Raw genomic sequence first — 12,834 nt, forward strand, 5'->3', positions numbered from 1 at the left:
CGTCCTCGTGCTGGCACACGGCTGTTAGCTATACTTTCGTACGGTTCACCGTCGTCCCCGCGGTTCAGTCGGTCGGTCGCAACACACCGCTCAATCAGCCGATCAGCTGTTCTCCTCCTGAGCACCGGCTCCCCTCGACTCGACGGGCGCACAAGCCGTCGCACTCCTGCGAATCCTCCTTTCGCGCTCCTATCGCAGTCGGACGTCCGAGCAGAGAGCATCCCCGTGCTACGGACGGTGGTAATCGCCGAACGCATCGATGCAACCCCTCCGGGGTAGGTTTAAGGCTATGCTCGAATCGACGCGTGTCCAATCGCGCGCGACGGCCACCGAATCCGCGTGGCCACGCTCCTCCGACACCGCCTGGTGTCTGGTGAACCCGCGACGTGCTCCTTCGAAGTCTCGTCCTTCCTTCGGTGTCTAGTTCTTCATCGAGAGCACCGTTGCTTGCTCCTTGACAGACGATTTCCAAGTGATATGAGGAAGGCTCGATTTCGTTAGTCTTCCCTGTGTACTCACGGGTGGCTGGCTATTTCGCGGGACGTACGGGTCCGGACTGTCGGTTGTTTCCCCGGGAGGCCGGCGAGTGATCGATTAAAGTGCCCAGTGTGTTTCTGTTGATCCGTGGAAAAGGATTATTGAGTATTGCCGCGAAGTGGTGCGGCATTGACACCGAGCCGTGGTTTGTGTGATGTGCGGGAAACGCTAGTGCGCCGAGTGGCTGTCACGAGGATCTAGAACCGGAAACCGACAAACTGGAGATCCTGGGGATGTTTCCGCCGCGCACGGAAGCGCCGACAGCGGACAAGCTGGCGCTCTGTTACGCGCCCCATGTTGACATGACCACCGTGATCGAGGTCGAGGTGTGTTATTCGCTTCAGAATTTTCACCGTGGTGTTGGCAATACGAGGGCTCTGTTCTCCACCCAGAAATTTCAGATTAAACAGCTTGAGAGATTTGTGGTAACGTAGAATCTGATCTAGTTCGTTCTGTCCTGATAAAGTCCTGTTGCTAGTGAATACAGTGGCTCGCATTAATATTCGGACACTTTTTAAAATCGCATAACTTTTTTAGAATTGGTCCAAACGACTTGAGTTTTTTTGAGAAGCTAGAAGGATTAGTTTGCTAAATGACGTATTTGGTCGTTTTAAAAAAAAATGTATTTGGTTGGAATAGCGAAAAAAATAGTAAAGGTCGATTTTTAAACTTTTTTTTGTGAGCTTGTAATGAAAATTCAAAAAACCCGTTTGTAGATTGCAGTAAGTTGTATACGTGCCTAAAATTTCATCAAAATTGGTTAACGTTGCTCCGAGCTACAAACGTTTAAAGATCGCAGAATAAAGTCGAGAATCGCGAAAATTCACGAAATCAACGATTTTCTATTCTTTTCGCTATTCCAACTAAATACATTTTTTTGCAAAACGACGAAACGCGTCAGTTAGCAAACTAATCCTTCTAGCTTCTCAAAGAAAATCAAGTTGTTTGGACCAATTCTAAAACAGTTATGCGATTTTAAAAAGTGTCCGAATATTAATGCGAGTCACTGTAATTCAAGTCAACGTCGATTACTCCAGGTTCTATTGTAAGATTTCTAAAGTGACAGCTGATCGTTTGAACCGATATTAGCTGGATTATTCTAGTAGCCCCTAAAATCTGAATTCAAATCAGTTGATATTGAAACAAATTCGTTTCGCATGCGTATTTATTTGCTTTTTAAAGTCTACATGATTTTACCACGTAATGAGTGTACATTGCAAACAGCGTGGATTATCTGCGATTAAATACCTAGATAAGGATAAATATTTTATGGAATTCTGATTTGTACAGTGAGAATCCTTTATCTTTAAATTCTATAAATTAACCTACAAGATTCTCCTGTGGTAATTAAGTTTCGAAATAGCTTAATGTTACGTAATTAAAGTCACGCATGCAAATCAGCATTCTGGATAAAAGAATTTCAAGTTTGGTTTTTATCCTCGTATGCTTTAATGGATACACCCTGATCAGCGAAATTCCAGTAACGGAAAGATCTAAACGTTTACGACGAAGTCACGTTTATCATTTACCTCTTCCACTTCGTCTTTGCTATTTCGGTTTTAGCGAAGTTCCACCAAGAATAGCTTTAGAAAAGAATATTCCTCGCGGTTAATACCTCTCGTTGACGGGTAAAGTTAACTTTATACAAAATATCACAAGGTTTCTCTAAACAGACACTCGTGTATCTTCAGAAGTGAAATTTTTCAGACGCGAAGAGTCGTGTATGTGCACACAGTGGAACATCTTTAAGATTACTGAATTTACAATTAATCACTTATTTGCTCAGGCACAGGCCTCTCCCGTGTGCCTAAGCCGCCTTCGCATCGACGTATTTAATAATGAAACTTATGCCAAATTTCATTTCCGAAGCTAGAGAGGATCCTTGAACTACATTTCTCTGAGACATTACTCATAGGACGATTACGTTGGAGTTTCTACTTGTCAATAATGTATGGAGATGTAATTCAACACGAGGCTAACTCACAAAAAAAGTCCTGCCGCGATATTTTCTTAACGTATAATCTTAAATAAGGTAGCCTTAATTGTATTTACAACAAACTCGTTGGATCGTATTCCACAGATCAACTGTGCCGCAAGTGAAGAAACAGCTTTAGCCGCAATAACGCAAAAAGTACGTTACCTGTATCAAAAGCCAGGGCAATTTTCGCTGAAAGCTATCTCACTTCAGCCTGAAACCTATCGAACAATAATCCTGCACAGAGTATCATCCATTTCTTATATCAAGTTCATTGCAAAAGTTCTTTGTACCTATCTTCCCAAACCATTAGCCCCGCCGCGAGCCGTTAAAGAAGGAATATTTACATATCTCGCGAACCGAAGCAGCTCGGTTGCTTTCTTTCCTAGCCATTTGTCCTTAATCTAGGATCTGTCGATTTCGAAACGATCCGCTTTATTGGTTATTAATTGTCTACTCGTCATATGTGGTAAGAGAGACGATTTCTCTCGCGCGTTATCAATAGCGATCTCGACTGGAAAGTTCGGCTATGCGGTTCTTGTGAAACGAACCGACCGCTTGCAGGTTGCTGCCCGCTCGAAATTTTATGCGTGTACAGTGTCAGATTTTGATCGAGCCATTAAACGATCGTCGATTTTCTCCCGTCGCCGTGTAGTCTATATAACCCCTGCCTCCCGGGATTATATTCTTCGCTATGATTAATCTGCGATCGCCACGTTCCAGAGGAATCGATACACTCGGACATTTTGAATACTCTCGAAGGACACGATTCAGGGAATGCCTGGCATTTCAATTTGTAACTAAGGACCAAGTAAACGAGACACGGTTCCCCACAAGTTAGAGTTTACTTAGAAGACATTCAGATTACTGTATAATTTGCGTAGCCATCGTTACTTTATTTTACAGACTTACATCTCTTCCAACTTGCAGAAGATTGTTGTTCGAAATTCAATGTAGGGTAGATGTACCTTTTGTGGCTATTGCACTGTTTTTGGCCATGTGCTTAATTAGCTAATTTTTAAATCGCTTGCGGATCATTATTACGTGGAGAATCTCACGTGATAAATATTTCGTTTAGTATACCGTCAGAAATATAAGGTTACATTTATTGCTTACACGGAAAAATATTATTTTATTCTATTTTTATTTTATTTTATTTATACGGATAACTCCTTTTATATACAAAGGTTTACAAAGTGTTGTCAGAGAATAATTGAATGGGACGCTATGTTGGTGGCGGTGACTCGTCGCGCTTGCAATTTGAAGGAAGTAAATGGGAATCCAAAAAAGTTCAGTCCGCAAGCACAGGTATTAGCGAACTTGCATAGCCAAAGGGGCAAGAATAGAATTTGGCTTTAAACAGAGGAAAGCTCCTAACTGGTCTTTCAGGTGCATTTAAATTAACCTGCTGAAGAAGTTGTGGGCCAATTAAAAAACAAAGAGATTATATTTTTTAAGAGTGGCCAAAACTGATACGATACCTTAAAGTGGCCACAAACGGTGCATCCACCCTATCATTCAAGTATAGTTTTCATATTTCCCAAAGCAGGTGCCCCAATAGCGTCTAGGGTATATGTCCCATTTACTGTCAGTGTCCCTATTACTGCCACTTTATTTATTTCACTTAAAAAAAAAACGTAAGGTATAAAGAATAGACGTATAAAGAATGTACTACAATAATAAGAAGAACAGTCCCAATTTTATGATAAATAATTTTTTACAGCATTCTTTATACGTTGCAAGTTTATTAAGTAAAATAAATTAAGTGGCAGTAATTGGAACATGTACCCTATATATGCTAACTCCTTCCTCGATAGCACAATCACCTATGAAGCCACCAATGTCTGCGAATTCTCGAAAACGACAGGGCAATGAATTTTTAATAAACGCGAAAGAGCGATCGCGATAACCAGGGAAAGAGACTACGAACTTAACTGTCCGCGTGCGTTTAAAGTCTGAGATTTAACGGCGCGATAAATTTGAATCAGAAATTTAACTACGAGCCGGTGGGGAGATGGAGAGAGGAAGAGGCAGCGAATCGTGCCTCTTGGAGGACGGCTCGGACACGTGAAAGTCGGCGCTACATAATCGTCGAATAATGAATATTACTACAAATTGAATACGTCTTAATGTGTCTTCCCGTAGAATCGAATGGAACGGTACTCGTTCCCGTCCCGATAACGACGCGCGCGTCGTTAAGCGACGAATATTTTATACGCTACGAGGTGCACAATGGCATCGTGCAACGTGGGCTGCGCGCCTCTTTCGAAACACCGATTTGGAAAGACGATTCGGTGTAGGCACGATAAATTCTCTCTCGTTACGCGATAGTATCGAGCAGAGATTAGGCGGCCACGAGTTTGAGCAAACGAGAGTTCCCTTCTATAACGGACCTTCCCGTTCAATTTCGGGGCTACGTCGTTAAATGCCGTTACGGGACGCCCGTTCAATACCGAAATTCTTCTTCCTGCGAGATCACGAGTTCGCGCTCCGCCCGTATGGTAATCGTCCTGCACTTGACCTCGTAATTTCTACTTCACTTTTCGCGGAAATTCAAACGGGAACCGAGCTGGAGGACTCTCAATGGAGGGGGGTTAATGAAATGCAGATTTTTGTGAGAACGGCGAATTGGTTTGATTAATTATTTAGGAGTTAGATTATTTAATTCTGAGGGGGGGGGGAATAATTTTATAGGAAATGTGTGAATAACAGGAGCGTTTTATTTCGAAACGGCACTCGGTTTTAAGCTGTGTAATTAGAATGGACAAGAGGTATTCACGCGTGGAAAGTCTAGTGAATGGATAAAAAGATGTGTGTTGGCCCTTTTGCGGCTTATAGAGATGTTCGAGATCGTATCAGAGGAACGGAAACCTAATGGCTCGCGCCGGCATAGCGTCGATACAAAGCCTTGCCACCCTTATTCAGATAAATCACAGCTGATACTATCTGGCTGAGTGATACCGCGTAATCGGTTCATCGAGAGATCGCGTGGGCCAGATTGCATCCCCCTTTAATCGTGCGAAAAATTCTGATACTCCAATAAGACCGTCGCAGATCTGGGAAACGATGCATCCTCGTGTTTCAAAGTCTTCGGTGTTCTGACTTTATTAAAAGTGAATTGAATCACCGCTCTTCTAACCAGCTCCGATTACTTTTCCATCATTAACACATTCTTCTTCCCTATTCGTTTCTGTCAATTTTGGAGAACGCTCGTAGTCACCGTTGTTCCTATTGCAAGCTAAACGCCAATGCCCACTGACGATTCACTACATTTCCAAGCTAAAATATGCTTCATCACACTCGGGCAATTTGCTTTGATGATTTTGCGATTCGTGACCGATATTCCGTACAATCGATAGTTGGCGTAGACTTCGATATAATCAGCACTTTGCGCGGAGATTCTCATCTATACTTTGCCGCGCTGTTGTGCAACGAGAAACAAGAGCTTTCTGACTGAACTGGAGAACAATGCGAGGCGCAGTACCTAAAACAGCTGTGAATTAATAGTTAAATACAGAGCGCTAGTTATTCTCCCATAAAAATTCTCGGTCTCCTTAATGACGATGCAAAGCGACTATACCAAGACTTATGGGTTGTCTGTAATAACCTCCGAACGCTATAATTTCGTCCCCTTCATGGAGTACACGCCGGAAGCTTGTATCTTTCTAAGATCCTAATCTTGAAGTCGCCTATGAATTTCAGGCGCACTGGGTCTAACAGAGGCATACCTTTTTCGATACGTCCGACGAATGTAAAAAATTCTAACAGAAGTTTCGGAGCGGAATTAAGGCCACATTTGCCCGCGAATGTAAAGTAGAGAGCCTGCTCTACATAATTACCTAAATGGATTTCTAAACGAAGTTCTACTTAATCGTATCATTAGACGCCCTCTTAAAATTATACCGCAATTTGGCCGAGTGAAATCGAAGACCAGAGGTGACTGGAGTGTGGGAACGTTACTGGTCAAAAGTACAGAATCACCTGTGGTAACCGAAAAAATTCATTAACTTCTCTTTCCAGTTACAAAGTGGTCTCGATTAGACAGATATTACACGGTACAAGTCTCTTTATTCTAATCTTTAAAAGCGTCCCCATTGAAACGTTATACCCTCTCTTTAACCCTTCGTTGACACTCGGTGTGAGCCACCCATAAGCTGATTTTCACGCTCTGTACTTTCTACATGCAAAATGAATACCTTTTCCCCAAAGCTGACTTACAAACTATTTTTCTCTCTGAAAATACGATGCCCGAGCAACAACTCTGTAGATTTTCAGCTTCTAATATTGAAATCTGTAGAAGTTACAACTATTTAAAGATTTTCTTCGTTTTTCCTCGACATGTGGTACTCTAGGATTTTTTTACAAAAACTGTGATTAAATTTCGATAAAAAAAACTATTGGCATATATTCTAGAGACCTTAAAACCGATCCACGATTTTTTTCACGACGATTGGATTCTTTAGCTGATAATGGCAGCTATTCAAAAATTGCTCTGGGTGCGAGCCACCCAGGTGTGTCAAAGTTGATCGAAGAAGGGGTTGCGTCAACGAAGGGTTAATATTGGAATCTCCGGCACTGATTGCCTTTCGATTTTGGAGCACATGCTCCTAATTTCGTGCTGAATTTAACTGCCACATTCGGTGAAGTCGAACGCTGACAGTGGTTCAATTATATTTCCCAGCTGAAACGTTTCAGGCATCCCACGTTCACTTTCTAACAAACATCCTCCGCTGGCGACCCACGTATCTACTTTTTGTTTTCTACTTATAGCGTTTACCGTCTGATGACGGATGATTATGGATCGCTATAAAACGATGAAAACCGTGATGGATTTATGACACGTCTCGCGACGGAACGGCCGCTGTCACTTGGCAGCGATTTTCCTCGCGGTCGCTTATCATTCCTAATAACATCTTATCGCGTTATCGACTGCCTCCGACGCGGCGCGAGTTACGTGTCGGCGCAGTTAGCTTTAATACGATTTTCCCGCGAAAAGATCACGCGGCACACCTACATTCTGCCCGTAAGCTGTTTACGTTGCACTGGTCGCCATAAGATTTGCATAGTATTTATCCGCATTTATGGTTCGCCACCGTCGACGGATAAGCGACTCCGTCCCATATACTCGTCGTTTATAGTAATGGCGGACCTCCAGCACGGCCGGCACGATTTTTTCCTCCTCCTCCTCCCCCCTTCCCCGCTGAACGGCGTACATTAGTCACCGCAATTACGCCCGGCCAGTAATTTTTTAATAGCGGCGAAAGTTGCGTTCAACGCCCGTCCCGCCGTTGCGTACATCGGTGCGTGCGTATCGCCGCGCGCATTTATTATGGTTATTACTTTTTATTTTTACGGCATTACCGATGCGTGAGGCCCCGCTCGCCGGATACGATTACGTTCAATTACGGTGGAAATAGATTCTGGGGCAGCGCGATCTTGGTACCAGATCAGGTGAGGCGGAGAACCGTTCGGCGGGAGAGTTTGGGAGATACGAAGAAGGGCTTCGCCGGTGTTCGAATAGAAAATGATTAAAAAATTAATAAAAAAAATTAAAACGAATCTTAGTATGTCTTTAATTGTAAAGTATAGATGGAAGGTAATCTTGTATTTGTTTCTTCTTGTACGTTGGTTCGTTTATAGATGTGTGAGGTGAAGAATGAAGTTTTTGGGGGTGTCCAGTATTGAAATTCTGCGAGGTTTATAGAACCTGAATGGGAACGGTTTACTATTGGAATAAAGCTTTTGTTTAGATGCGATATATTGGTATTAGTAGCTTGAGAAGGATAAAAGTAGCTTAAAAAGAACGTGGAAAGTTAAAAATCTAGAATGTATTTGTGGAAGGATCAGTTGTGAAAAGGATCTACGAGACTGGGGAGCGCACAGAGTAACTTGAACACAGGATGGTAAACCTTTGAAGTACCTTCGGTGAACAGCCTTGAGTAAATGAGTTTGCTATGTTGTTTCATTGTCTTGCATCTGTTACAGTCGTGCCTGATACGGCTTTAGTTGTAAAATTGGTTGGCAAGGTTCTACGCTTTGAAATCTGCTTCGGTTTCAAAAGGTGTCGTAATGGTTGACCTGTACTACTGCAGTGACCTATCTTTGCTCACGCACCCCGCGCTGTTCAAAATAATTACAGGAACTCTTGTTTGGGGACGAAGCAAATACACCACGGTGGTGTGTAAGTTTTATAACATTGCTCAGGGCAATTAAATAAGTAATCCTCCAATTGTTTCGAACGGCGCATATTACAGTATCACAAATAGTTTCAAGTGCATGCAAGGAATCCGCAAATATGTAACAGTTTTCCCAAACACTGTTTCAACTCCTCTTTTCCCTTCTCGCTTAAGGGGACTAGGCAGTCGAAAAATCGATTTTTTATTGCATTTTCTGAAAGCGCTATCTTTTCTCAATAAAATGCCGCTTGGTTTATAGTAAAATTTGCAAAATTGTAGATTTGGCAGCTAAGAACGTCAAGCGGCAACCTACAGCGTCGCCTTTGCCCAGAAACTTTAAACGCGTTTTTCTCGAATTTTTTTTTCTCTTCATATTTTCAAATCGACTTGGAAAAAATTACAGGATGTGTAGAATATGTGTCATTTCCGCACAAACCTCTGATATGGCCTGTAGAAATTCGAGATTTTCATAAAAAAATTAAGAACTCACCGGATTTTAGTAGCGCACCATCATTGTTTGTGAGCTACCAAAATCCGGCGACTTCTTAATTTTTTTTATGAAAGTCTCGAATTTTTACAGACCATATCAGAGGTTTGCGCGGAAATGACACATGTTCTACACATCCTGTAATTTTTCCAAGTCGATCTGAACCTCAATTCGTTCCCAATCACGAAAAAAGTGAAGAGAAAAAAATATTCGAGAAAAACGCGTTTACAGTTTCTGGGCAACGGCGACGCTATATGTTGCCGCTTGACGCTTTCAGCTGTCAAATCTACAATTTTGCGATTTTTACTATAAACCAACCGGCATTTTATTGAGAAAAGATAGTACTTTCGAAAAATGCAATAAAAAAATCGATTCTTCGACTGCCTAGTCCCCTTAACATAAAATTGTTCCACATTTCATGGAAATAGGTCAAACACCTCTGAATTTCCATGGCAAAACTTTTCGTCCGACGATGAAGAGTTATGCATATGTATCGCGTGTTATGCATCGAAAGATTCAGTCGCTCGCAATATCGAAGCACATTCTACGGGGATAATCTGATCGACAACATCGAAAGGCAACTATTGCGAAAATCCATGTGTTATCGCACCCCCTCCAAATATTTGCAATCAATATTCGCAGCCTAAAAACATTTCAGGCAACAAATAACGCTGAGCAAGTAAACAAAGATCGGCTGTGCGCTGCCAAATATTTTCATTTCTTCGCCCTTACAAAAAAGATCCGTTCACCGTCCCGAAACTAACAAACAATTGCGCGGAACGTTTCCACAAACTGCCGATGCTCGCGGCCGAGCTCGTCGATTCCGTAGTAGACTCCTCGAGCGAGCGTAGCAGGCGGTCCGTTGCGACGGCGATACTTATAAAGATGTGCTTTCTGTTAACAGGACCGTTTAACTGGTCACGGGGGCATTTCCTCGCTGGGCGGCGGAAATTCCTCGCCGTATTCCGGCGCCCATCACCACGGTCACAGAGGCAATGGGAACGGTAGCGGGATGCCCCATCACGGGGGCGCCTCGTTGCCCACCGCCTCCGACTTTCAACCCCCGTACTTTCCGCCCCCGTTCCCCTCGCACCACCACGCGCCGGCGAGTCCTCAGCATCCGGGCCTCGGCCAGCCGCAGCATCTCGATTACCTCGTCGGCGATCCGTACACGCAGACGCTCAACACGTTGCATCAGCATCACTACAATCACCTGAGCGCCGCTGTCACGGCGGGCCAGAGGAGTGGAGATCTCAGGAGGGATGCAGAGGGAATTCACGTGGTAAGTCGTTATTTCCATAGGGGTTATTCCCACCTTTGAACTACGTAAGGGTGATTTTGGCGATTTCTCCCCACCACCCCAGCACAATAATTCATAAGCTTTCATATTCAAGCTCCCTTCCTTACGTAATATATTTTACATTGCATTTCTTCAGATATCAAAATCCTATTCTTCGCACTTCGTGTGCGATGAAATGTAGTTTTTTAGGTTACTCATATTGAAAATTGTGTTAAAAAATATTACGTAATACGCTAGCTAACTCCCTCTCCCCCTTCTAAGGAAACGCAAGAAATTCGCGACCCCCTCAGGAACTCTTACGTAATTTAAGAACGACCCCTAATTTACATAAAATTGTATCAGCCAGAGAGCGCCCCATCAGTTAGGCTAAAACTTTGCAAGGGGGTGAATCGGTAGAAAGAATCGTAGAAACAAAAACGATAGGGTCCTTCAGCTCGGAGATGTCATTCAGTAAGGAACACAGTCGCGGAGATACAGTGCGCGCGTCTCGCGCAGTCACTGTCCCAGGTCGTGGTGCCTTTGCGCGTAAAATCGAAGCGCGCGGAGATCCGGTCACGTGCACGTCCGGCTACCTCATTAGAAAAGTGCGCGGCGTGTTATTTGTAGGACGAGCAGGCTGGCGGCTCGCAACCCTGAACGGCAGAGCGGGGGGGGGAGGGGGGAGGGGGTACGTAATAACGGGTGGTATCGATCTATTAGACGTATCGCGGCCAATAAGTCGGCCCGTGACATCGGTGATTGCGATCGTTGATCCCTGGATGGTGCACGCGAGAACCGCCATGGCGGCGATGCGCGCGACATTTGCATTTGCCACGGTCATGCGTGCCTGTCCCCGTGTAATAGAAGGGCTGGCCCGGCGCAGATATTAGCGTACAGGTCGGAAAGAAACCGGGGCCGGCTCTCCTCGGGACCGGCAGAAGAACCGGCCAGCAGGAAGTCGTGGATGAACGGAACGTTTTGTTCCCCTATATCGGATCGATTTTTCCTGGCTCGAGGACGGATCGCGGTTTCTTGCTCGTCCCGCGCTCCTTTCCGTTCTGGAATTACTCACGGGTCGCCCCGGCGTGTACGTACGCGTTCAAATACGACCGGGTGCCCCTCGGTTTTAAGTACCCCGAGCGGGTTTTTGTTTGAGCCGCGAGGTAATTGTTTGATCTAGGAAGCATAGCGCGCGAAAGCGCCACGAGCATGGCGCGCTCGGCGAGGCGACGTCGGATCGCCGTGTTTGGAGAAAGATATTTGACTGGGAGTGGACTAACAGAGGTGACGTTAGGCCACGCTGTGCTTCGCATTTAAATGGAGATTTTGGGATGGTGGTCGGAGGTGTTGCTGAGGATGGAATAGTTTGTTATAGCCGTTTTTAGCGGGAGAATGGTCGATCCGATCGGGGGCTGATGGCTGTGAAGAATGTGTAGCTCTGGGGGGACTTTGCATCGCAAATAAACGCCCGCTGAGTTTCATTCGTGCACGGTTCCCGTTACGGTTACGCAACACCCTGGCACCGTGTCATTTTAGGGACAACTTTAGACCTCTAATAACGGTGACAGTAATAGTATTTGCGGTCCACCTTGCTCCCGTAGCTTTTATCAGAATATCACCCTAATTACACGGACGTGACACGCGTACGCCGCTCTTGTGGATTATGTTTTGGGCGGTTTCCAGAGGTGTCGTGTGACGTTCGGCAAAAAAGACTGGGCTCGACGAAATTCGACACGAGCACGGAGAATGCGTTTAGTATAGACCGAAACTGGGCAGAAGAGAAAAGCGGGTTCGCTTTAAAGCATCTGTCCACGCCATATGCAGGCTCGTGTTGCGAGCCGTCCCTGTAGCGATAATTGTTTATTCCGAGATTTGCCCTGTAAAATGGGTACGAGAGGTTCCGGTATGTTTTACAGAATACGGCTACTTTAAAAAGCAGTCGGATGTACTTTAACGCTGCTTCGCTTCGTAATATAATTCATATTAAATAAATAAATAAATAACTACTGTTTATGTTAAATAAATAAATAAATAAATATCGATTCGTAGTAACTGCAGCTTTGTACTCTGAAAGGTAACGTAACATGACAAGTTGGCAGAGTATTTATTGCAATTTATTTTACATAGAATCCTTTATTCATATTTTTTAGATGTAGAAGTGGAATTTTGAGATTATGAAATGAATTTCAGTTAACCCTCGGTTGTCACACCTACTTTCTCGAACGTCTTTGTCACACTGGGTCAATTCGACCCTGCCAATTTTCAATCAGTTGTTATTTAAAAACTATTTGTTAAGTTAAGTCTGAAAAATTCTGAGATAAAGTTTCAACATTGTAGAATATATGACCATCGTGAAAAGTTGACATTTAAAGTGTCATCA

At 43.9% G+C, this 12,834-nt stretch overlaps 1 protein-coding gene across 7 annotated transcripts in view; it reads left to right on the plus strand.

Moving 5' to 3' along the window:
• The window catches only part of Tfap-2 (transcription factor AP-2), a 225,496-nt gene that overhangs the window by 151,799 nt on the left and 60,863 nt on the right, over window positions 1-12,834 (plus strand). For 6 of the 7 annotated variants that reach the window (XM_076820675.1, XM_076820676.1, XM_076820677.1 and 3 more), the window contains one exon: window positions 10,080-10,457. In XM_076820675.1, the coding sequence (XP_076676790.1) occupies window positions 10,080-10,457 (378 nt within the window). Of the gene's footprint in view, window positions 1-535; window positions 864-10,079; window positions 10,458-12,834 lie in introns of those variants that run through there. The other variant, XM_076820674.1, reaches the window with a different exon arrangement.

This window comes from Andrena cerasifolii, chromosome 9 (genome assembly GCF_050908995.1).
Source record: "Andrena cerasifolii isolate SP2316 chromosome 9, iyAndCera1_principal, whole genome shotgun sequence".
Lineage (NCBI taxonomy): Eukaryota > Metazoa > Arthropoda > Insecta > Hymenoptera > Andrenidae > Andrena > Andrena cerasifolii.